The sequence below is a fragment of the Rhinolophus sinicus genome, chromosome 15 (genome assembly GCF_057876585.1).
Source record: "Rhinolophus sinicus isolate RSI-liver-muscle chromosome 15, RSI-T2T, whole genome shotgun sequence".
Taxonomy (NCBI): domain Eukaryota; kingdom Metazoa; phylum Chordata; class Mammalia; order Chiroptera; family Rhinolophidae; genus Rhinolophus; species Rhinolophus sinicus.
The window spans coordinates 84,215,317-84,241,026 of record NC_142515.1 but is presented as its reverse complement, the minus strand read 5'-3'; the positions used below and the strand labels follow the sequence as shown (position 1 = coordinate 84,241,026).

The 25,710-nt window shown below is 51.2% G+C and overlaps 1 protein-coding gene across 14 annotated transcripts in view; it reads left to right on the top strand.

The window, feature by feature from the left end:
* Positions 1-25,710, top strand: part of MYO9B (myosin IXB) — an 80,113-nt gene that overhangs the window by 33,025 nt on the left and 21,378 nt on the right. For 7 of the 14 annotated variants that reach the window (XM_074337949.2, XM_074337950.2, XM_074337958.2 and 4 more), the window contains exons 3-17: positions 5,749-5,843; positions 10,658-10,720; positions 11,229-11,328; positions 11,587-11,687; positions 13,454-13,583; positions 14,539-14,628; positions 16,040-16,156; positions 16,494-16,628; positions 17,661-17,782; positions 19,821-19,962; positions 20,268-20,472; positions 21,002-21,080; positions 22,202-22,291; positions 23,673-23,786; positions 25,138-25,177. In XM_074337949.2, coding sequence (XP_074194050.2) covers positions 5,749-5,843; positions 10,658-10,720; positions 11,229-11,328; positions 11,587-11,687; positions 13,454-13,583; positions 14,539-14,628; positions 16,040-16,156; positions 16,494-16,628; positions 17,661-17,782; positions 19,821-19,962; positions 20,268-20,472; positions 21,002-21,080; positions 22,202-22,291; positions 23,673-23,786; positions 25,138-25,177 — 1,623 coding nt within the window. Of the gene's footprint in view, positions 1-5,748; positions 5,844-10,657; positions 10,721-11,228; positions 11,329-11,586; positions 11,688-13,453; positions 13,584-14,538; positions 14,629-16,039; positions 16,157-16,493; positions 16,629-17,660; positions 17,783-19,820; positions 19,963-20,267; positions 20,473-21,001; positions 21,081-22,201; positions 22,292-22,578; positions 22,594-23,672; positions 23,787-25,137; positions 25,178-25,710 lie in introns of all 14 variants that reach the window. The other 7 variants (XM_074337951.2, XM_074337952.2, XM_074337959.2 and 4 more) reach the window with 4 other exon arrangements.

The window sequence follows — 25,710 nt, the reverse complement described above, 5'->3', positions numbered from 1 at the left end:
GCCGACCCTGCTGGCAGTGTCCAAGCCTGCCCCTGCCCCACGTCAGAAGGGCGTCCTTCACGCAGCCACGTCCATTCGTGTACAGATCGTCTGTGGCTGCTTGATGCTACAGCAGGGTGGAGCTGTTGCAACAAGAGCCCCAATATTTATTACTTGGCCCTGCACGGAACAAGTTTTCTGGCCCCTGATGCACAAGACAGTCTCCTGTCATCAAACTACTCTGGAAGGCAGGGGTTTTCTCTCTAATTTTACAGGAGAGGAACCTGGAACCAGTTAACCCCAGTTAACACCTCCCAGTTGGGCCAGGGTTTGTTCCCCAGCATTTCCACGCAGGAAAGCCCCAGCCCTGACTCAATGGCCCCGGGCTGTTTGCTAAGCCAACTCAGCAGAGCAGATCCTCCAGACTCTTCGGTCCACGTGCCACCTGGGCGGGGGCACGACCCATGGCGTTCCCGTGCTCCGTGCAGGCCTGGCACAGCCGTGGGACGCCTCCCGGGCCTCCTCCCGCAGGGTCTGACCATCGTCCACGTCCTCACATAGGCACCACTTATCAGTGGGTGTGGGCTGAGCACTCTCACGTAGAAAGGTACCCAGGGTCATGGAAAACACTTGGGAGAATAACTTGGGTTCCAAGCTGTGGGACTACTGTGCCAGCACCAGCTTCCGGTCACCCTTGAGTGTTGAGTTCTCCCCACCAGGCTGGAGTGGGAGGCCAGGAAGCGGCGGGACCCTCTCTCTTTCTCGGCCCATTCTTTAGGCTCTGTCGTGGCCTAGTATTTGCCAATAGTCTCTTACGAATCTCAGCCTGTCCCGGCAACACCAGTCGCTTCTCCATCTCAGTGCCTGGCCCTGACCAGACACAAGATCCCAAAACCCTGCCTGGCTCGTGGCATGAGAGGAAGAACAGAGGCTTCACCCAGAGGTGGCATTGCAGAGGGAAGGGCACCATCAAGGCAACAGGAGGCAGCAGGCTGCCCATCCTGCCCAGACCGGTTGTGGGTGCTCCCAGAGGCAGTGTCATCCAGTTTCAGCCAAAGTCGATGTTCGGGGCATCCCTGGTGGCGCCCACAGTGAGGCGTTGTCTGAGGCTAGAACCGCGCCGGGCACACAGCCGCTGATCAGTAAATTGTTGTTAAGTGAATGAACGAATGAGTCAATGCGTGAGTGAATGAATGCTATCTCGTGAACCACAAACACAGGAAGTGAGGTCCTTGTGGATAGAAGATTAGGAAAACAGAGAAGGCCAACCCCACAACCAAGACAAAGCCACTAGGATGACCTAGAACTTTCCTCCAAGAAAGGATGGCCTCAAGTAAATCTGGGGGTGAGGGAGTTATCCCAGATCTGGCTCCCTTAGTCTGGCTGGAAAGGTGACCGCCCTGTGCATCAAAGCTAGGGGACTTCTGTCCAGGGGACCCTGACCAGGGCTCGCCTGTTGACATGAGAAACAGGTTAGTGTTTACCTTTCGAGCTCATTCCTCAGGCTTCGAGTTCTGACATCTGAGAGCAAAACGTTGTAGACCTAATAAGATCCACTCAAGGCTTGTTTGGTTTGCATGTGGGATGCAGGAGAGGCCAGGTGTGAACTCAGAGAGGGCTTGCGCCAGGGCGGGCAGGCGACCCGAAAAGTCCCGCGCCCGCTTGCCTGGCCCCAGGCACTGAGAACAGGTCTAAAGACGGAGCCCAGGCTGCAGGGACTGAGGGCCCAGTAGGCGGGGCGTGGGCTGGTAGTGGGGGCGCTGGGTTATGTCCACCACCTGCTCTTAGACTTCGGGGAGGTTAGATTTCTGTGCCTCGGTTTCCTCATCTGGAATGGGGAGGGCACATCTGTTTCTTAGAGAAGTGCAAGCAAAAGGAAGAGGAGAAAGCCCATAGCAGGCCTGATGTGGGTCTGGTACACGCCATGGTTATTGTGTGATGTCATCACCATTCTGTCTCAGATATTTACTGTGCATCCTAACCAAGAGAAGAGCCATCCTGTTTACGTAGAATATGCACCTTCTAGAAATTTCTGGCTAAGTAGGATGTGCATCCCTGGATGTCTCCAATTTTAAAAACTGAATCTCTCAAAAGAAGAACCTCAAGGACAAGGGCAGTTGGAAGACAGCCGGATATCTCCCGCCCGGCTCTCAGCATCCCTGGCAGGGTGGGGGCCACACAGTACCCCCTTGGGCCCAGGCCTCGTCTACCCGTCAGAGGAAGGTGGGTGCAGCTTCTTTGTTAGTTTTACCTAGAAACCACGACCCAGGGCAGGGTTGAATCATAGGGTCGTCTCTGTATGTTTTGTTTTCTTTCTTCTGTTGGGTGAACTTTTAATGTGGTTCTACATATTTTTTTCCAAAGTGCACAACTTACATTAGAAACATGTATTTTATATTTCTGGCCTGGTGGGCAGATGGCATAAACATGTGGCTTCCCCAGCCCCAAGGCCAGATTACATCGCATCCTTGCTGGCGCCCGTGTCCTGCTTCCTCCTGTCCACCCCCAGCCCCACATGATCCACTGGGCACACCAGCTACCCTTGTGCGTGGAGGCCATGCAAGTGCCCTGGCCTGTCCCGGGAGCAGCTACACAATAGCTCCCCTCGCAGGGAGTGCCAGACCAGCGTTTCCTCCTCCTCGGATGTATAATAGCACCAACCGGATATTTTTAGATTGGCTTTGAAAAGTCGCAGTGTGCTGAGACCGCATACCAGACGCGTGAGGTCACTGGGCCCCTCACTAGTAATCGCAGAACCAGAGAGTGAGTGGGCCCCACATCCCCAAGACATTCCCTCTTCTCTACAGGACGCCAGACCTGGCTGTTTCCTTAGAAATCACCACGGAAATTTGTCCCAAGTTCACAAGAGACTGTCGCTCTTTGGGGTGCAAATGCACATTTCCGGGGTGCCTCCAAGGCAGGCCCTGGACCTGAGTGCTGCGGGGACCCAGCCCAGAGGCCTGTTGACCCAGGACAGAGCCTTACGGGGTCGGGCATCGCTTCACCATCTGCTTGTAGTTAGAACAGGCAGGACTTTCATGCTCGCCCACAGGAGTTCAGTTTAGCACAGAGAAGTCGTGTCCTCGGCTCCTGTGCCACCCCACAGGCTCTGCGGAGCATGGAATGAAAGAAGATAGACCCACTGTCTTTCCCAGAGCATACATCGAGAGCTCATGGGCTTTGCCTGACACAACAAACACAATTCCAAGGCTGAACTTAGGGGAAACTGAAGATTAAACCTAGAAAGACAGTTTTCTTCCCCAGAGGAGCCCTCGGCTCCTGCAGTGCATGTGGGGGCCCTCATAACAGGAGGAAGAGTCCCAACAAGGCCCAGACGGCCCAGCCCTGCAAACCCGTGTACCTGCATCTGTAGATAGCAGTGCTGCCCAGCCATCGCTGGGGACAGTTTTGGTTGCCCCACATGTTCTGATATCTGGCATGCAGAGACCAGGGACACCGCTCGATACCCTACAGGGCACAGGACAGTCCCACACCAGAGGATGATCCAGTCAGCAGTGCCAAGGAAGGGAGCCCTGCACTGGGTTCCAGGGACACTCGGGAAAGCAGGGCAGACCCAACAGCTGGTGCAGTGCAGCCACTGGCCGACAGCTCGGCCACATGCGTCAGGACCTGGTGACAAGCCCAGTGTTTAATCAGACCCTCCAAAGAATTTTTCAAAACCCAGCAAGTGATGGGTCCCAAGGGAGATTTGTGAAAAAGAGGAAGGCTTGGCTCTGTGGCCACTGTCTGACAAGAAAGTGCCTCCTCAGGCTGGATTACACCCCCATAAGGCCTTGAGGAGCCCCCCAAAATGCCCAGCTGAGACCCCCTTCACAGTGCAGGCCAGGTTGCCTCTCTGGGGCTCCCCTTCATTATCACTGCCCTGCTTGGTGACTTTGTGGTTGGCTCGGGTTTTACAGGGAGGTCTGTTCCCTAGGTCTGGAAGCCCTGAAGCAATGGGGCAAGAATTTGCTCGTCCCATGACCCCCTTAGCCAGGAGCGTGAGTAGCATGTGGGCCCAACCGGGATCCCATCCTGGTCTCAGGCTCTGCTGAATGGAGCCATTCTCTAAGTAAGTGTCTTGGGCCTTCTCGCAGATGCTTTTTTTAGACAGGCTTCTGCCTTCCGGCTGCCCCCATCAGGAGTTCTCATCAGTGATCCACCTGCACCCATCCCCTGCAGAAGGACGCCTTCAAGAAAACCCAGTCTCTCCATGCCAGCACGTCTCCCCGTTCCTGACACCCCTGCGAGCCTGGCCACCTCTCTCTGCCCTGCCCTCAACCCCCCAGCCCTCCATCAGATCTGGGTGGTAGCCTTGCCACCTCCTCCCCACGGTCCTCACCCCCCCCCCAACCTCCCCACACAGCTCAGCCTCCTCAGAGGGAAACACTGTCAGTCTGACACTCTTCTTGCTACTGCCAAGCTTCCCTTTCCTCGTGTGACTCTGGGGTGTCACCCCCCCATGTCACTCTTTCCCTGGCCCCACCACCCCCACTTCAGCCAGCCCTCAGGCACCTCCCCTTCCTCTAGGCTTCATCACACCCTCTCCCTATCTATTAATCCCTTGGACAGTGGGTACCAACTGCGTGAGAAGGGCACCCTTGGGAACCTGGGTGGGGGATAATCTGTGTGGTGGTCACATGGGAGGCCCCAGGAGGAACCGTACCATGCTGCAGGCTTCATGAACTATGCATACTTTCCTTTTCGTATTGGGAATGAAGGCCTGATTCATGCCACAACGCAGGTGAACCCAAAAAACATCAAGCTGAGTGAAAACATCCAGATGCAAAAGACTAGTGTATGCCCCCACTCAGTGAAATGTCCAGAACAGGCAAATCTACAGAGACAGGAAGCAAATGCGTGGTTCCCAGAGGCAGGGGGAGGGGAGATGGGCAGTGACTCCTAATAGGGCTGGGGTCTCCTTCTGGGGTGGTGGAAATGTTCTGGAACTAGACAGAGGTGGTGGTGTGAAGGTACTAAATGCCACTGAATTGTTCACTTTAAAATGGTTAGTTTTATGTTTCACCAATTTTACTCCAATTAAAACAAATAGTTTGCTGTGAACTGCTTGTCATCCCACAGAATTGCATGATCTCTCCAGGGTGAGACCTGCTCCCTCACGCCCAGTCTGGTCCCTGGAGGCTGAAGCTCATATCAGCCCAGGGTCTGGCAAATTCCTTCTGGAAGGAGCCAGATAGTAAATATTTTCGGCTTTGCAAGCCAGACAGTCTCTGTCACAGCCACTCTGCCGTCGCAGCACAGAAGTAGCCGTAGACGATCTGTAAATGAACAGGACTGGCCGTGTGCCAGGAAAACCTCATTTATGGACACAGACGTGAATAGAATTTTCACATATCAGGAAATATTACTGTGCTTTGAGTTTTTTTCTTTTAAGCCATTTACAAATGCAAAAACCACAGTTGACTCATAGTAGGCAGTACGAAAACATGCAGCAGACTGGATTCGGTGTACAGGCTGGAGTTTGCTATCTGAACCGTTGTAACTAGGAAACAATTCTGATGACTGACATTTTTCACGTCTGAGACTTAAAACAGGAGACCCTCCCACAACCCAAACAGAGATGAAGAGTGAGTATGTTGGAGCGCACCTGGGCTGCACACCTTTCTGTTCTCCATTTGTCACCTGGGCCACTGAATGACTTCCAGTACGAGTGTCTGTGATACCCCAAGGGAGCTCCGAGGCTCCAGGCTGAGGCCTGTAGAAATTTCCTCCTCACCATCTGAAAATCTATTTGTGTTTTCCTCACAGGCTTTTGGGAATGCCAAAACAGCCCACAACAACAATTCCAGCCGATTTGGGAAGTTCATCCAGGTCAACTACCTGGAGAGTGGCATCGTGAGAGGGTGAGTTGGCAGCCACCCACGCTGTGCACACCAGCTTTAGTCCAGGGTCCCGCAGGTCCCTGCCTGGGAGAGCCAACCCAAGAATGGACATTTGGGAATCGTGCAGGGAAGCCCATGGGATTTTAAGTCCTTGATGTGAAGGTCTGAGCACTGGGTCCAGGTGGGAAGTATAGGTGGAGGAGAGGCAGCACCTCCGTACCGACCCTGCCGTCCCAGGGCCTTGAGCATGGACCCAGGCCCTCCTGGAGTGACCACAATGAGCTGGAGGTGCCAGTGTGCTGGGGTTTACCGAGAACAGGCAAGGACAGACCAACCTGTTTCCTAGTCTTGATAAGGTTTCTAGTTTGGTCAGTCTGGGTTGCCACAGGCAGAGTCAACGTGAACTCTGGCATTTGCCAAACGTGCCTTTTCAGCCAGAAGGAGATGTGATACGGGTACCATGTTTCCCCGAAAATAACATTGGGTCTTATATTAAGGTTTGCTCCAAAAGACGCATTAGGGCTTATGTTCAGGGGATGTCATCCTGAAAAATCATGTTAGGGCTTATTTTCTGGTTAGGTCTTATTTTCGGGGAAACATGGTAGCAAAGTGAGGCAGTTGTCCAGGGAAGTACTAAAGGGCGGATGGGTGGGTGAATGGATGGATGGATGGATGGATGGATGGGCAATTGGATGGAAGGATGGATGGATGGTTGGATGGGTCAGGGGATCGATGGATAGATGGGTGAGTGGGTAAGTGGTAACTGGTTGCCTGGTAGAAGTGTGAAACAGACCAACATTTTGTGCGAGAAATGTGAGTTCTTAGGTGTAGGCGCAATTACTGCTATTAACTGTAACATTGAAATTGTATTCATTTGCACTCTGGGCAGTAGTTACGCTTATGAAAATATCTGACAGCTTTGTGCAATGAATTAATGTTATAAGGAATTATCTATGTTGTCATAATTTTTAAATCATAACATTACAGAATTCAGTTCTGTAGGATTTTTTGTTTTTAAAAAGTATATATTCTGTGCGGTTTCAATTGGTTAAAAAAAATGTAATTGTGATTTAATACTGCATAGTGTTTTTGTTTTTTTGTTTTTGTTTTTTTAATGCAAAGACGGTCTTATGAGCCAATAAGACTATTTCAAAGTAAAAGGAAAAAAGGCATTTTGACAAAATCCATTGACTGGTTACTCAAAGAAATCCTTCCCCCCTCCACAATCTGGTGTGAGAGTCTTCAGTGGCAGTGGGATTTGTAAAGGTTTCAGTGGTGCTCTGAGCAGCAAGGTGAGAAGCCCCAGATGTTGGACAGACCTGAGCAACCAGGTACCTAGAGGCCGAGAGAAGGCACGATCGTTTCAGGAAGGAGGAGGTCCTCAAGGGTGATGGGGAGTGGGGGGTGATTCCAAACTATCTAGATTTTCCTGTCCATCTAATGATTGTTCCAGTTGACAGTTCTATTCAAACGTAAATGTTGTTTTCACAAATCCTTTGGCCTCGGGCTTCCCTTATTCCTGCTGCCCAGGCTCTGACAGGCAGTGGTGTGGGGAAGAGGCCTTCAGTAAATGGCCTACTCCGGCCCCTCAGTCCTTCTGGGTGCTAGGAAGCTGGTGATTCTCCTCACGGCCTCAGCCCTCCCCCCAGGCCATCCAGTGGCCCCGCCCCAAGAGCTGCTGGGCCCCAACTCAGCATCTGTGTGGGCACTACCACCCACCTTCAGGGTATGCCACCCATCGTTAATCAGAGACACCTGGAGCCACCCTGTCCTACAGGCTTCGGTCTCTTCTCTACGCCCTCACCCCTTATTTAAAATGTTTTCTCTCCCACGGGTCCAGTAGGAGATGCCCAGAATATCTGACTGGGCAGCCAACACAGAAACGTACTATTTCTACAGTTCCAGGGCCTCTCTTGCCGAGAGCAGAGAAGCCAACAGGCTGCTTCACGTTTTCCCGGGCTGGCGCTGCAGGCCAGACAGACATCAGGGCCTTTGCTCTCAGTGGGCCCTGCTCCCCTCTTCCTTCCCCCAACTCTCCTCCGTGTGGCATCGTAGGACTGCTGAAGCAAAGCGCCACACACGGGGTTACTTAAACCAACAGGAGTTTCTTCTCTCACAGTTCTGGAGCCCAGAAGTGCGAAATCAAGGTGTGGGCAGGGCCACACTCCCCCCCGATGCTCTAGGGCAATATCCTTCCTGCCTCTTCCAGCTTCTGATGGTCTCAGGCATTCCTTAGCTTGTGGCTACATCACTCTAATCTCTGCCTCCACCCTCACACAGCCTTCCCCTCTGTGTCTCTCTGTGTCTGTGTCTCCTCTTCTATCTTTTAGGACACTTGTCATTGGACTTAGTACCTATAATAGATCATCCAAGATGACATCATCTTGAGATCCTTCACGTAATTATAGCTGCAAAGACTCTTTTTCCAAATAAGGTCCCAGTTACAGGTTCCAGGTAGACATATCCTCTGGGGGCCACTGTTCGACCCAGTACACCAGCAAGGGCTGGTCCTCAGCCAAATAGACGCCCATGAAGCTCAGTGGCCCTGAGTGGCCAGATCTCGTCCACCAGCTTTGGAGAATCATATCTGTGGCCTTGAATTCAGGAAAGGAAGTCCCCCCTTGGCCCCTGACCATGGCCTGCCCACGCTTCAATGAGGGAGGTGCACTTCCTGTCCAGGGAGCAGCTACAGCCAGCTCACAAGGAGCGGACCCAGACCTGGTTCTGCTTTTGGGCAGGTGACACTTCTCGATGCTGTTTCCTGCTGAGGCCAAGGGTCAAGGGCAGTCTAAGCCTTCCCCCAGTTCCCCAATTTGCAAGGCTTCATCTTCCTGTGGTTTCAAAGGCTCGGTACCAGGGGATCCCTGGCCCCCTACTAACCCTCATAGGGGCCTGGGCCTCCAAGATGATCTGGAAAGGAAAGGGGCTATCACCAGTGAAATGATAGCTCTGGGCTGGAAGGAGTTGTGTCCATTCCCGTATGCTGACACAACCCAGGGAATCAGCCACAGGTTGAAATTCCAACGGGAGTCTAATTCTAGAACCAGATGCAGCCTCCCTCACCAGGAAAACAAACTGCTGCTAACTAAAATAGTTACTAGACAGGGGTAGGAATAGAAGAAAACATGGGTTTGAAAGAAGGGAAGGCACAGGCGGAGCCCTTGGAAACCCGTTTGTGCGTGGTATGTGCGTCTGTCCTCTGCAAGACTGCAGACAAAAGACTGCCATCCTGGAGAGACAGGCAAGTGGGATCCAGCAAGTCCTGGACCGGGGGCCCCGCCCTGCCACCCCTCGGGCACCAGCTGCCTCTCCCGTAAAGTAGGACAGGCTCAGGTGAGGCTGGCCTGCCAACCTGCCCCGCTCCCACACTTGGTGATAATGGATCCCATGAGACCAGCCCTTCCAGCGCCAGTGGGTATGGAGGGAGCAGGGCCCATGCCAGGCCCAGGTCCCTGCTGGGCCACCTCCCCCCTGTGGGGTCCCCAGCAGCGAGTGACCTCTCCAATTTTAGTACCTCGTCCATTAACAAGAGCCATAGTGCCCACCCCAGGGGGATGGAGGATTCAGGGTGTTAAATCCTATGAAACAGTGCCTGGAATATTTGCCATCACTACTATTAGTGCTGATGGTGTGGCTGCAGAAGTACCTGGTCCTCCCCCAGCACCCGTACAGCCTCATGGACACATGTCCATCAAACGTCCATCAACTGATGAATGGATAAGCAAAATGTGGTGTGTCTACATACTGTATTTCCCCGAAAATAAGACCTAGCCGACAATCAGCTCTAATGCGTCTTTGGGAGCAAAAATTATAGTATATAGCAAAATAAGACCGGGTCTTATATTAATTTTTGCTCCCAAAGACGCATTAGAGCTGATTGTGCTGCTGGGTCTTATTTTTGGGGAAACAGTATGTAGAATATTATTCAGCCATAAAACAGAATGAAATTCTCTGATCCTTGCTACGTACAACATGGCTCAACCTCAGAATCACTGGGCTGAGTGCAAGAAGGCAGACGCAGTATATATATATATATATACAGAATGATTCTATTTCTTTAAAATTCTAGAAAATCCAAACTAATCTGAAATGGGGCTGATAGTGGCTGTTTTGGGGTAGGGAGGAATAACACAGGCCCCAAGGAAGCTTCCCAGGGTGACAGATGTGTTCACTATCTTGACTGTGGTGGTGGGTTCATAGATATTTGCATGTGTCCCAACTCATCAAATTGCACACTTTAAGTTTATCGTGAATCAATTACACCTAATAAAGCTGTTTTTAAAAAATACAGATTATGAAAGGATCCAGTTAAAACTCATCACATTGCATACTTTATGTGCAGTTTATCCTATATCAAGAATCAATAAAGCTGTAAAAAGAATAGAAAAATAAACCTGTTGTCATCTTCTACTTATTAGACTGTCAACTGAAGAAACATTTAATTGCTGAGGAGCTCGTGGGAGCGGGGGGATCCCTTCCTATATTGTCCGTGGTACGATTGCTCCAGTTCCCGCCTCCTGGGAGGCAGGTCCCACCCGGGCTTCTGTGCAGCGGGCAGCCCGAGTCTGGTCTGTGGAGCAGAAGTGGCCAACCCAGGTTCCTTATCTTTTTATAGATGGTAGTCATAAGGCGAGGCAACATTTAGGGTGATTGTGTTTACCACACTTGAAGTGATTGTATTTTCGCCTTTTAGGGTGATTATAGCTGTGTCCCTGTATTTACCTTGTGTTTAAGGAAGTTAACCCACAACTAGCTTTACCATGGTAACAAATGATTCTTTAAGGAAACAGTATTCAAATGTAATGCTTTATCCCTTCTTTTTTCTTTAATGACAGAGCTGTTGTTGAAAAGTACCTGCTTGAAAAGTCTCGCCTGGTCTCTCAGGAGAAGGATGAGAGGTAGGAGGAGATATCCTCGGTGAGCCCCGACATCTGCCTTCCCTACGGAGGAGAGAAGCGGGCATTCTGAGATGGAGGAACTTTCCCAGGGAGCCATGGCACAGCTCTCCTGGGAGCGGGGCCTGGCCCCAAGCTTTGTGAGGCTAAGGCACCATTTTGTGTTTATTTTTGTGTCTCCCTGAGGCTTTTACCTGGAGTAGGTGCTCAGATTTCTGCCAAAATGGGGTTAGATTAGAGGCATCTCTGATTGACCAATGAGCGAGACATATACCCACCCACCACCCCACCCCCTGAGAAATCTGACTGGAAAATCTGATGGGAGAAGCCCATGTTTTGGGAGGTGGGAGGGTTTAGGACATAATAAGAATTGACTTATTGTCTCAAATTTGTACATACTTGAGGAGCTTTTTCCTCCCTTGTGTGGTCTCCAAAGCAATATTAGTAGTGGTTTGAAGAGTAGCTGTTTGGCCTCCAAAAGTGACTTTTTTTCCCTAATTTTGACTCACAGGAATTACCACGTGTTTTATTATTTGTTACTTGGCGTCAGCAAGGAAGAGCGACAAGAATTTCAGCTCAAGCAGCCTGAAGATTATTTCTACCTCAACCAGGTAAACAGCCCAGCCGGCCACAAACACCACCTCTGTTTCCCTCGGGCTGTTTACATGCTGCCAGAGGTCAGAGGCCGTGTGCCTTGGCCCCCTCCGGCCCCAGACCAACTCCAAAGAGGCCCAAAGGAGGCAGCATAAAGGAGCCCATTCATTCCCCATGTCCTGCGCCCTGCCCCATCGGTTCCAGCCAAAATCGTTCTGACATGCCACCCTCCCTGGCCCAGAAATACCCAGCGTGTTGCTAACTTTGTTTTTCAGCATAACTTGAAGATTGAAGACGGAGAAGATCTGAAGCATGACTTCGAAAGACTCAAGCAGGCCATGGAAATGGTGGGCTTCCTCCCTGCCACCAAGAAGCAGTAAGTGGGCTAGCCAGCCATCCTGCCATCTCCCACATGGGCACCCCCAGATCTTACCAGTCGCGCTCTAAGATCTGACCAACACCCCAGTAAGAGCATCTCTAATGAAGTTAGCCCAGTGACGATAAGCATGTGGAAAGGGACTCTCATCGTCAGTCATTAGGAGATGCCAATTAAAACCACAGAGGTTTTTTTGCCCAACAATGTTACGTATGGAACATATGGAACTTAACACTTAATAATGGTTAAGATGGCACATTTTATACGACGCGTATTTTACCGCCCATTGAAATTTTTTGCTTAATTTTTGAAAACCACACATGGGGATGGCCAGTTAGCTCAGTTGGTTAGAGCGTGGTGCTAATAACATCAAGGTTGCCGGTTCGATCCCCGCATGGGCCACTGGGAGCTGCGCCCTCCTTAAAAAAATAAAAAAGAAAACCACACCTGCCTGTTTAGCCAAAATTCCAACAGGAATACTTGCACACTGCTGAGAGGGTGCACGTCAGGCCAACCCCTTGGGAAAACCATTTGGTTGTTTCCACTACAGCTGTGGGTACACAACAAAACACATATATTTACTCACCCAGTGACACGCACACAAATGCATACCGCAGCCTCCTTTATTACAGACCCAAAGCCTGGAAACACCCCCAGATGCCCACCAACAGGAGATTAAATAAATAAACACATCGTGCAGGGGTCAGCAAACTTTTTGGAGAGGGCCAGATAGTAAATATTTTCAACTTCGTGCTCCATAGGGTCTCTGCTGCATGTTCTCTGTATTTCAATTTGTTTTTTTAATGACCCTTTAAAAAAAAAAAAAAACTTAGTTCAGGGGCCGTACAGAAATACTTTATACACAGCAATGATTCTCATGGGGGAATTGGGGAGGGTTCTGCCTTGTCTGAGCACATTTTTGGTTGTCACACTACATGTGTGTGGGAGGCGGGGTGAGTGGACGCTGTTCGACATCACACAGTGCCCAGGACACCCATCCACGCCCACCCCAGCAAAGAATAATCCAGCCCAAGGTGCCAGCAGTGCTGAGGCTGAGATATACTTGTCTGTGACACAGAATGAACAAACCGAGTCTGTGTGCAGTAATACATCCCAAGTATTCAGTGACAGGCCAGATACAAGTACATATAATTTCATGGACATCAAGTTCACGGACAATGTTAGACATCAGGACAGCAGTTCCTCTGTAGGACTGGGTGGTTCCATGGCCTGGAATGTTCTGTTCCTCGGTCTGAGTGCTAGTTTACGGGGATCTATACCTTTTGTGACAATTTGTCTCTAAACTTGGGAATTGTGTGTTTTTTTGCATGTGCTTGTTATGCTCTATAAAAAATAAAACAAATTAAGCGCTCCCCTTACCAAAAATAAAATAGAGATATCTATCAAGTCACATTCCACAGAGAGTCTCTGACAGAGGGATTTGACGTTTTTCAAGTTTCGTATGTTCTGACTAGAATTGAATGGTGTTATAGGTGGCGTCAGTTAGCGCAGTTGATTAGAGTGCGGTGCTCTTAACAACAAGGTTGCCGGTTCAATTCCCACATGGGCCACTGTGAGCTGCGCCCTCCACAGCTAAATTGAAACAATGACTTGACTTGGAGATGATGGGTCCTGGAAAAACACACTTAAATAAACCAAATTTAAAAGACAAAAATGATGTTATGAATTCAGCCTAGTTATCTGGAAGCTTCTGCCGTCTCTCAATTGTGGAAACCACCCCAACTGAGGCTCCTTTTCTCTCCCAGGATGTTTTCTGTCCTCTCAGCCATCCTGTACCTGGGCAACGTCACGTACAAGAAGAGAGCCACGGGCCGAGACGAAGGTCTGGAGGTCGGGCCCCCCGAGGTGCTGGACACCCTGTCACAGCTCCTGAAGGTAACACTTCCTGTCCTCAGCTACCGTGGAGCATGCTGGGCCGCCTCAGGGCCTATGGCCTCAGAGGACCCAGAGCTTCCTGCATTGGCCGAGCTTCTGTAAACCGGGGCCAGCGCCTGCTTCCTCCCCACCATCTCTGCTACAGCCCTTCCTCATTTCTGAGGGACTGCCTCCTGGGCAAGGACGCCTCCCGCCTCAGCCCCTCATGTGAAAGGCTCTTGAAAACCATAGTTTGATCAGAGAGGTCCTCTTCTCATTGGACCTGCCATCCTTGTCCACTAGTTCTTAACCCCAAGGGCAATGTCTGGAGGCATTTTTGGTTGTCACCACTTGAGGGTCTACTACCTAGTGGGTAGTGGCCAGGGATGTTGCTTGACATATAATGCACAGGACAGCCCCCCACAGCAAAGAATGACACGGCCCCAAATTTCAGTGGTGCCAAGGCTAAGAAGCCTTGCCCACAGTCTTTCTGTTTTCTAAGCATGCATTCCACCTGTGGCTCTTCGTAAAGAAGGAGCCCCGGCGTCTGTTGTGTTCATGCTATGAGTGAGCACACCTGCTGGGAAGTTCGAGCAGCTTCCCCTGGCCCTACTCTTAACTGCCACTGGCTTGTGTAGGGGCCTTGGCAGTGAGGAAGGAAAGTGCTTCCCTGGCCCCTGCACATAAACTGGAAACAGCTATACATGCAGGTCACCAGGCCTGTGCAACCATACACCCAGGGCTGTCGGCCGTGGGCATTGAGCAAGCCCGAGGGTGTGATCGTTCTGAAATGTACTAAGCGCAGCAACGTCATGGTTGGCAGCCCTGAGGGTGGGCTTTGGGCCCACTTCCTGGCATTGCCACTGGGAGGTCATTCTGCCTTCCTCAGGCTTCAGGCCTTGTCTCAATGACATCGGAACTCACCGGACACGTTTGTCACCCTTCTTCCTCCTCTCCCTCCTTTACCTTGAAACAGGTGAAGCGAGAAATCTTGGTGGAGGTTCTGACCAAAAGAAAAACGGTGACTGCCAATGACAAACTCATCCTTCCCTACAGTCTCAGCGAGGTGAGCACTGCCCCGGGCTTTCGCAGGGTGCCAGGCTCCACATCACAAGCGGAGGGAGGTCCCAGCACGGGTGGGCTTTTTCCTGCCCCCAAAGTACCAGAGGAGAACCCTCATGGTGCCTCTGGTTCTCACGTGAGCTCGAGTTGAGCACAAACCAGCGTAGATAGCAAACAGCAGCCTAAGAGTCAGAACTTGGACCACAGGTGTTCATCTCTTTGTTCCCGGCTGCTCCACGGGCATGCGGGCTCACCAGCAGGGGAAGTGAGACCTGCAACCCACAGGCCAAATCTAGCCCACCACCTGCTTTTGTAAATAAAGTTTTATTGACACGCTGCCATACCTATTCATTTACATGATGCTTTCCTGCAATAACACAGAGCTGAGTAGTTGCAACAGAGACCATCTGGCCCGCAAAGCCAAGAATGTTGACTCTCTGGCCCTTTCCAGAAAAAGTTTGTCAATCCGGAGCTAAAGCCTGACCTTTACAAACCCTATGTGGGTCTCTAAATCTTGATAAGGTGCCTCTCTGTGGCCTGTGCCCCAACCTGGATGTTTGTGGTGTGTTTTTCATGCATTTTATATCTCAGGAGCAATGTGATTGCAGCTTAAAGTGTGGACAGCAGCAGGAAAGTACCTAACCATTGGGGGGTTTTTAGCTGTTGGTGGAAGTTGCTTGGGCTTCTCAAACAGGCAACATGGACAATCTAAGCCCCCAGAGGCAAAGGCACCCTGCAATGTTAACGTGAAAGTTGCTGAAGGACCCCTGAGGCCCAGCAGCATGGCTGCCCCCCAGAGGTGCCATACTAAATGAAAGACATAGGGCATGGGGCTGCATCCCTCATGCCTCCTTTTTCACGATTTCCTGGGAAAGGCAAAACCAGAGGGGTGTGTTCTGGATCTTGATTGTGACTGAGTATGTTTCCATAATTTAGATCTGAGCACATAAAAAGGAAGACTTTCTTATATGTAAACTGGACCTCCATAAGCCTTTTAAAAAATTGTTAAAGCCATTACTGCTTTTATGCTGTTGGCCCCGTGGTGCTTCCAGAACAGCAAGGGGCCTAGTTTTGAACCCAGCTCGGCTTCCTGGCGAGTGTTCCCACATGGGCAAGCCTGGTGCCCTCCCTGAACATGTGTTCCAGCCTCATCAGCCCCCAGTGGCTCTGAGAAGTGAGCTGGCATGTGAGAAAGACTTGGCTGAACCCCAGGCCGCTGGGTCAGGGTTTCGCAGTTCCTGCTTCAGTGTACAAGGGCATCCCAGCTGACAGGATGGAGTGCAACGTGAGAAGGAGCATATCAGATGAGTCGGGTGTTTAAAGTCCCTGCCACGACTGCCCCGGTGTGCTGACCTCGGGGTGGTGCGGTGCGAGGGCTACCTTGCCGAGGTGTGACGCCCATTCTGTGCCCACAGGCCATCACCGCCCGCGACTCCATGGCCAAGTCTCTATACAGCGCCCTGTTCGACTGGATTGTGCTACGCATCAACCATGCCCTCCTCAATAAGAAAGACATGGAAGAGTCCGTCTCGGTGAGTGCCTCATACCCGCCGCACCTGCCAAGCTGGGCCCGGAGAGACTGTGCCCTCGGTGCCACACAGGTGGATGGATGACCTGTGCCATCGGGAGCCCAGGCAGATGCAGCCAGTGCCAGGCAAGAGGCCAGTGCCTCCCAGCCCAGGGAACAGGACAGGACAGGGTACAATTCTCAGGACCCAGCACAAAATGAGAACGCAGGGCTCCTGTTCAAATATTACAGGTTCCAGTGCGGTGACAGCAGAGCGTTCAGCCAGGTGCAGGGCCCTCACGACCAAAGAAGTGTTCCCACGGGAGGACCCACCATAACACCTGTTTTCTCTGTCTCTCCAGTGCTTGTCCATTGGGGTCCTTGACATCTTCGGGTTTGAGGACTTCGAGAGGAACAGTTTTGAACAGTTCTGCATCAACTATGCCAATGAGCAGCTCCAGTATTACTTCAACCAGCACATTTTCAAGCTAGAGCAGGTAAGGAAATGCCATTGTCACCCTTCTAGCCCAAGGGAGGACAGGATGAGCTTGAATTGGGATCTCCCTGGGGGTCCAGTTTGTCAGCAAACCTGCCCCAAAATTTTTCTCTGCAAAAAGGGAAAGTCCAGGAAACTCCCACCCAGCCCAGGATGAGGCAAACTGTTGGGGATGTTTTCGGCCACAGGTCAATTTTGCATCTTCTCTCTGCTCAAACATGAAAGTCCCTTCACGGGAGAGAAACGGAGTTTCCTTGTAAGGATTTTCTTTGGTCGATGATATTGATAATCTATATTATGTGTCTTTTCACTACTAAATACTACTAAATCTTTACTGATGTGTTACCCTTCATGTTGATGACTCTGACAGGAAACAAACTGATGGGGTTATATAAATATTTAGCTGACTTTACTGTTACATTTTCTGGCTGTTGTCAGTCCAAATTGAGTTATAAGGGAAGAGCAAAATATACAGTGAATTGCAAAGATTTGGATAGAGGGTTAAATTAAGTATATTATTATCTTCACCTGTTTCGTTTTACATTTTAAAATTTGAAGTTATGTAGGTCTCGTACATTGTATAGCTATTATAGATATTGCAGTTCCAGAGTGGGGGCCCAGGAGTCAAATCCGGCCCCTCTGCCTGTTTTTATAAATAAAGCTTTATTAGCACATGGACACACCCCCTTTTTTTTAACATAACATCCGTGGCTGCTGTCAAGCTACAGCAGCAGAACTGAGTAATTGTGACAGGACACCATCTAGCTTTTAATGCCTAACATATTTACAATCTGGCCCTTTACAGGGAAAGTTTGTTGACCCTTGGGTGACTTCATGTTGCTAATTATTAACTTATATAATAATCTGAAACAATTAATGCTCTTCTATTGATATAATCCCTTTTCTGTTATTTACATGTCTGTATAAGTATGTCTGTGCATACTAAACATAACCTGTTTATATGTAACATGTGCTATGTAAACACGAACAGCCATGAAATAATGAATTGATTGGCTACCCCCCAACCATGCAGGAGGAGTACCAGAGTGAAGGGATCTCGTGGCACAACATTGACTACACAGACAACATTGGCTGCATCCATCTGATCAGCAAGAAGCCCACCGGCCTCTTCTATCTGCTGGACGAAGAGAGCAAGTGAGTGTCCACGGCCTGGTGCATCCACAAACCCACGCACTTAGTCCGGTTCCGCAGCCCTCGGAGCCTTACCCAAAATGCACACATCCTGAGAACTATGAGTTTCTCAGACTCACTTGGCCAGAAATCCTGCCCTCCCATTTGCAAAATGCATGTACCATTCACCATGGAAATACCGTGTTTCCCCAAAAATAAGACTTAGCCGGACAATCAGCTATAATGCGTTTTTTGGAGCAAACGTTAATATAAGAGCCTATCTTATGTTAGATGAAACCCAGTCTTACATTATAGTAAAATAAGACCGGTCTTATATTAATTTCTGCTCCAAAGGATGCATTAGAGCTGATTGTCCGGCTAGGTCTTATTTTTGGGGAAACACAGGAGTAACACATGCAATAACTGAATTCTGAAACACACCCGCCCCAGAGTTCTTGGAAGAGGATTCTGGGACCTGAGTCTAGAAACTGGGAACCCAGTTGGTGCCTCTTTGCAAAGGGCAGCACATGGTATCAGGTCCAGACACCGGACTCTGCCAAGCCTGGCACCCCTTGCCTGTAGGCCACGGTGAAGGCTGGAGTGGTGCCTCGTGCTTGGTCCTGCACCTGTAGTCACTGGAATCGTGGAATCACAGTCACTAAATTTCACTTACTGAATTAGTTTCCTGCAGCTGCTGTAAGAAATGCCCACAACAGGGGGAGGCGTAAAACAACAGAAATGTATTCTCTCAGGGTTCTAGAGGCCAGAAATCCAAAATCAGTATCAGTGGGCTGAAATCAAGGTGTCGGCAGGGCCACACTCCCTCCAGAGGCTCTTAGGGAGGATCCTTTTTGCCTCTTCAGCTTCTAGCAGCCCCAGATATCCTTGGCTTGTAGCTGCATCACCCCAATCTCTGCCTTTCTGATCCTATCACCATCTTTTCTTCGGTCTGTCTCTGTCTTCTCTTCTTACAAAAACCCCAGTCCTATTGCCCACCCTCCGTGACTTCATTTTAAGTTGACTACATCTAGAAAGACCCTATTTCTAATTATGGTCACATTCCCAGCTTTCGGGTATCAGGACACGTTTTTTAATTAACTCCTCTTTATTGGGCCTTTGTGTGCTGTGGTCCTTGTGAGACATGGGTAATTAGGCTCACCTCCTGCCTCACACCAAGTCCCCATCCAGGATGGGGACAGACAGGTCCGTTCACACCAGAATCCAGAGAGAGAACTTTCAGACAAGAGAAAGGGCAGGGCATGAGGAAGGACTAAATTGTCACTCCCAGGAAACTCCCAGAGCCGTATCTGGGGGAGGCGTGCAAGGCAGGGCCAGGCCCAGCAGGGTTGGAATAGTCTTTAATACCTGGCCATTTTGATTCATCATGGATTTCTTTTCTCCATTGATTTAGATTTTCTAAAATAGTTCGTTAAAATGTTATTTATCCTGATGACCACGTGAGCAGGTCCCTTACTCTCCACATCCTTTCCCGACCATGGAAACAATGTGCTTCATAGCTACAGGATCTCCCCCTTGGCCCCCACGCCCATTAAGCTGTGGGCGTTGGGGATTCAGAGGCATGTTGCACTGCTGTGTTTGTGGCGAGGCTGGGCACAGGCAGAGTGTGCCAGAGCAGGCTGTGACATATCCTTCCTGGGAGGCAGAAACAGCCAGGTACAGTGGCTGCCTTATTCTGCCCCTACACTCCTCCCTCTAACGGGACCCCGGGCAAGACCCCCTCCAAGACACAGCATCCAGGTATAGACAGATCCGAGGTCAGAAGTCTCCCCATCCTGGGATCATTCCTGGGAGCTGCCCATGGTGGGCCCACATCCTCGTCTTACCGCTCTTCCCACGCTGGGCTCACTCCTCAGCCCTGAATGCTTCCCTTCGCGCTTGGCCCGTTTTTACCAGACAGCAGATTCCCGGCCCTCAGCCTCACCTCCCAGAGCAGCCTGAGCACCGCTTGCCCACCATGGCAGTGGAGGGCCTGCAACCTGCCATGCAGAGCAGGTGATCAGCTGCTGTTTTTGCAGCTAACCATTTCGTATCCTCTTTCCAGCTTCCCCCACGCCACGAGCCAGACCCTGCTGGCCAAGTTCAAACAACAGCACGAGGACAACAGGTACTTCCTGGGCACCCCCGTCATGGAGCCTGCGTTCATCATTCAGCACTTCGCAGGGAAGGTGAAATATCAGATCAAGGTACGTGTCAGGCCCCGGAGGCAGGAAAGGGATCACAGGGGTGACGTGGAAACCCCTTCCCTCTGGTACTTGGTCAATCCATCCCCTTTGTCGGTTGTGCTGGAAGAGGTGCTAGGGTGCTCCGACTCAGCCGTGAATCCCCAGCCCCGAATCTCCCACTCCAAATCCCCAGCCCCAAATCCCCAGCCCTGAATCTCCAGCTCCACAGGCGGGAACCACTCTCTGTTGTCGCAGTGGGCCCTGCCCCACCACCAGCCCTTTCTGTGCTGGCATCGAGTGACACCCCCCCACCTCTTTCCTACCAGGACTTCCGGGAGAAGAACATGGACTACATGCGGCCAGACATTGTGGCCCTTCTGCGGAGCAGTGACAGCTCCTACGTGCGGGAGCTCATTGGCATGGACCCGGTGGCCGTGTTCCGCTGGGCTGTGCTCCGGGCAGCCATCCGGGCCATGGCCGTGCTCCGGGAGGCCGGCCGCCTAAGGGCCGAGAGGGCTGAGAAGGCTGCAGGTAGAGGCAAGGGGCAGGGGGCATATCACCTTCGAGAGGGGGACACTCACAGTCTATTTTGAAGTGCGCCTTTCAGTGGCATTTAGCGCATTCATAATGCTGTGTAACCACCACCTCTGCCTAGTTCCAGAACTCTTATCGTCCCAAACAGAAACTCTGCGAGGTGTATAATTTAACCTTGTCCCACCTACAAGGCAGGAAGTCGTGTCTGCGTTTGTCTGTGACAACCTGGGGTCCAAAAGGGCTAAGTGGCTCTCTTAGGGCCCCTGGGCTTCAGACAACAGCCGTGAGCTGTATTTTCTGATGGGCATTGATGAAAAGGAGGACCAAAAGGATAAGACCTTTATGAGAAGTAGGAATAAGTGGTGCTGTTTGGGTATCAGAAATTTCACAGTTCCCTGCTCTACCCGCATTTGAGTATCAGGCTGTTTTTTTAAGTCAACATCACAACTGCCTGGAAGAGACAAAGGCCTTCGAACTGCAGGCGACCCTGAGCCCCCCAACTCCATCTTATCTGTGCCCCTGGCAGGTCTGGGCAGCCCGGGTGCCCGAAGTCACCTGGGAGAGCTGCAAAGAGGAGGTAGCACCCCATCGGAAAAGCTGTACCGGTGAGCAAGACCTTGATTTGTCCCAACTGAAGCCAGTAGGCAGAACATTGTTTAAAACAGGGCCGGAAACCCCACACACTAAACCCAGGTTGGGGTTGACCTTACACAGCAGCTGCTTGAACCAAAAAGACCCAGAAGCAAACAACATCTGGCTGCCACTTTTCTGCACCGAGAAAGGCAGGCCTCCCTTGGTGTGTTGTCTGCTTTAGGAAGATTTAGGGTGTCTCAGTTTACAAAGGATCCTTTTCATGGCTGGGGTGGGTGGAGCCAAAGCGGCCGCTGGTCCCACAGAATGACAGGCTTGATTTAAAAGCACTTCCTCCCTCAGCCTGAGCAGGGATTCCCAAAAGCAGATCTGCTAAGATGCTTCATTCACAGTCAGAAATGCCAGCACCCCCTCGTTGCACATGAGATGACGTGGGGTGTTTTGTGGCCACTTAGCAATGACCAAGGGCCCTTCACATACTCCAGTTTGTACTGAGTGTAAAAGTGAGCAGGCACATGCTCCCAGGAAGGTGGGGTGGAAAAGGCCACACCAGACCGATATCTGAGCAATGCCAAAGCCAGAGGAGGGACCAGTTGAGGCAGACAAAGCAGACTGGGTATGCTAGCAGTGGGGGCAGCATGGACCAAGGGCCTGGAAGTAACCAAGTCCCTGACTTTTTTTCTCAAGACTCACAAATCCCCAAGGAGCAAGCGAGTCACTAAATTTTCAAACACAAAAAAATTATTTTTGTGACCTTTGTAATAAAAACTTCTTCGAGAGATGCATGTAAGTGTGTGTATAAAGGTAGAACTAGCACCTGGGTAAGTGACTGAATGTCATTTCTCTGAAAGCACAGTGTCTCATTTTCCTGCTTTTGAAAAGGTGCGTTTTTAAATAGGCTTTTTCATCCAAAAGGGGGCAAGAGCAAAAAATGCGTCCCTCCCATTTGCTTGTCGGTTTTTTTGTTTTTGTTTTTTTCCTGCAAAGACTGAAAGGTGGCCCCTGACCAGCAGTTGCTGAAGCAATATCAGTCTCCCTGGGGCATGGCCCCTGGGCTGGGCTGTGGCTCCTGCCCCCCCGGACTGTGTTTCCCACCCCGGGAACACATTTAGTTTATACAGATTCTCCCTTACAGCTGCTCAATGCTAGATTTCTCAGTTGACGGGTCTGAGGAGTTCGATATTAACGCTTTTGAGGACATCTTTGCTTTCTATGAAAGCAAGAAGTAAGTAGAGCGAGGGCCTTCGAACCCAAGACCAGGGAGGCACAACAGAGGAGCCGGTGTCCCAAGGCGCTCAGCGCAGCGTCCAGGGCCAGGAGAGAGGGGATTCGGGAGCCAAGGAGCACCGGGGCCTGCAGGGGGCGCTCTTGCCATATTTGGCGAAGTTAGGGGGTTATAGTCAGAAGCCACTCATGGGCCTTGTCCAGAGCCCTGGCCGCTGCCTTGACTGCTCAGGATGTGGAGGTAAATGTGACCACTCTGTTGTCTTTGCTCTCCGTGCCTCCCTGGAGGGCGAGGGAACAGAGGTAAGTATGGCCGTCAGGCCCAGGCATGGTGCATGGAACACACGAGGGGCTGCCGGTCGGGGTCTTTCCAGGCCAACTGCCCAGAGCTTAAACATGCATTTGAAATAACTGGAATGAGGAATTTCAAACAAAAACGAAACAAAAAACCTGAATCTCCCATCTTCATCCTGCAATCATTGCTTCCTCACTTCCCAAAGTTCTAACAAAGACATTTGTCATCTAGACGTCCTTCACAAATACCCATTTTCAGAGCATTCGATTTTTGCCTCTTAAGCCTTTTTCATTGTCACACACTGGTGCCAGCGTTTGGGCCTAGAACATACTTTCAGACCTGATCCTGAACCCACAGTCGTTGAACAAAACAGCGGATAAGTTTAAACGCTTAAGATCTCCTTCAGCCCGGGTTTCTCACCCTCAACTCTGAGCCTGTCACTCTGGGATGGGGGCCGTCACGAGCACCATAGTAGGTTAAAGAGCTTCCCCAGCCTCCATCCGCCAGATGCCAATAGCATGCCCCCCACCGCGCCCCCACTCGTGACAACCAAATGTCTCCTAGTGGGGCGGGGGAAGGGAGGGACAGCATTGCCCCTGTTAAGAACCCCTGTGTGAATTTCAATTTATTCCTCCCAAGGCGTTTCTTGAAGCCAACAAGAAGGCTGACATGTGGCCACAGAATCATCAAGAGAAACTAATCTGCTTCCCACAGAGACCGACCACCCCCCTCCACCTTCTATTTTCAGCAGCCCCTTGATGCTTTTCACAGATTCCAAAAGGCTCTTCAACATGAGGCCTTTTTCAGTGATCTGAAAAACCATGTTGCAATATCCCTTTGGCCCAAAGTGACCCCCACTGCCCCCAAGGAGGGGAAGCCTCCTTGGAATGGGGGCCACTTCTGGCCAACCCCCCACCTTATATTGGTGCAGGAGGAATAGGCAGTGGTGAGCAGGCTGCCCAAGCTGCATGTTTCAGCTCCAGTGGCCTGGGGACAGTCCCGACCGAGCCAGGGACCTCGAGGTGGAGGGTCCACTGCTCTAACTCTGTCTCCTCTCTGTCACTGCGCCCCCCCCCTTCACTCTCAGAGATTTGCATGACCAAATCATCAAGACCATCAAAGGATTGCCCTGGCAGGGTGACGACCCCCGTAGGCTTCTCCAATCCCTCAGTCGGCTCCAGAAACCCCGCACCTTCATCCTGTGAGTCCCCCAAGGCTGCGGATGCCCCCCCACAAGTGCAACGACCGCCTCCCCTGCTCCCTGGACAAGTAACCCGCTGAATCAGCTGCTATAAACGCTGCGCTCTGTCTTGTGGTTTTGTTCTCACACCAGCTGTCACTCAATGGCCCTTGTAATACGCCTGCCCCGGTGTCTGCGCTGTGGCCCAAATCCCCGCCAGCTCCCCAGTGCCCAGCACAGCTTCGCAGGAATGCACCTCCCATGAAGTGTCTAATTCTCTACCCCCAAACCTGCAGAGCAAGGCTTGCTTCCCCTTTCCCCTGTGAGCTAGAGAAACCGTGGGAAGTAGGGCCTGTGATTTTTGTGGCCCTGCTTTGTGTGGACGGTGGCATGATATGGTAGGAAGTGCCCAGATGCCACATAAACTGGGTTTGGACCCAGGCTCCCTCCTGCTCACTCACCCTGTGGCCTGTGTGTGCCAAGCATTCATCTTCATCTGCAAAGCAGGGGTGATGATTTTCATACCCACAGCACCAGGCAGACACTCAGGGCTGGCTGAGGGCACAGCTTGTAGCCACAAGGGAGCCAGTTTCCAAATTCATTTTTATTAGGCCTTATTCCACCCCATGGGGATTAAGATGAAACCTGACACGTGCAGAAACTCACAGCCACGCATTCTGCAGATCTGTGGGGCCCTGTCTCCATCTGGTCTTAAAAGTGTGCCAAGCTGTAATTTTAAAAGTTTTTCTTTTGTTTCTATAAAGTGCCAGAGTGTGGGGGCCGTCCCCCCTTCCTCAGGCAAAAGATCAGCTTTCGTTTTTAACTTTGCACCAGTGCAAGTCCAAAAAGCACTCCTACTCAGGCCCCGTTTCCATTTTTTGCAGGGCAGACCTCTGCCCTGCTACCAGGATGTCCAGCGGGGCCCTGGGCCTGCTTCAAGTTTGCCAACATGTAGCAGATAGAGCTGGGACACCTCATAGGTGTTGGAACCTCTTGCAATCCCTCAAAGCTCTATTCAGGGTATCCCCATCATTTTGTGAGGTGTGTTGGCTCCCCCACTCCTGGCCCTGTGCAGGTGCATGTTCCGCCATGTAGGTTACCAGCCCGCCCCCTTTTGCTCCCTGGACATCCAGGTGGCTCCCAGACCAGATGCTCCTGTCACCTGGGGAAGCCAGTGTGCACAGACCGTAGCAGAAGCACCCTGCCGGGTCCTTGGAGAGGCAGTGGCGGCGGCCTCGTTGCACTTGTGCTTCTCGACTCTCCGCTCTCTTCTCTTGCTCCGTCTAACCTGCCAGGCGTGGCTTGCTGAACTAACCTGGATCCAGACCCTGTGTTCCTTCTGTTCACAAAACCATTTTTAATATTTTGACAGGAAAAGTAAAGGTACCAAACAAAAGCAGATCATTCCGAAGGTAAACACACGCGACACCATCTAATGCCGCCTTGCTTTTGCCTGTCTTAGAGCTCCTGGCTCAAGTCGTTTTCTGGAAAACGGGGGGCAAGGACGGGGTGGTTTAACGTCTCTGGCTTCTTTACTTCCTTCCTCTTCTCCCCCAATCCCTCCTCCCCCTGCCCCAATCTCCTGTTGGAGATGATTTGGAATTGTCTTTCTTTGGGTTTCTTAGGAGCAGAATTTGCAAAAGTGAGGTAGAGGAGAGCTCCCAGGAGAGCCCTAAGAGGGGGCAGGGGAAGGACTAAGCAAGGAGGTGGGCTCAGCCTGGTCCACGGAGAGCCCCGGAGCGTGAACAGTACCACAGAGCTTATCTGCTCAGAGGCAACAGACCCTTCTGTCCTACCCCACATCAGGGGTCTAGCGACAAGCCACCTCCAGGGGTCGCAACGCATCATGGGTGTTCAGGGAGAGGCGGTCCTTCAGCCAGAGGGCAGCCAAGACCCCAGCAGCCGACCATGGGTAACGTGCACCCAGGTGTTCTGTCTCATCTCC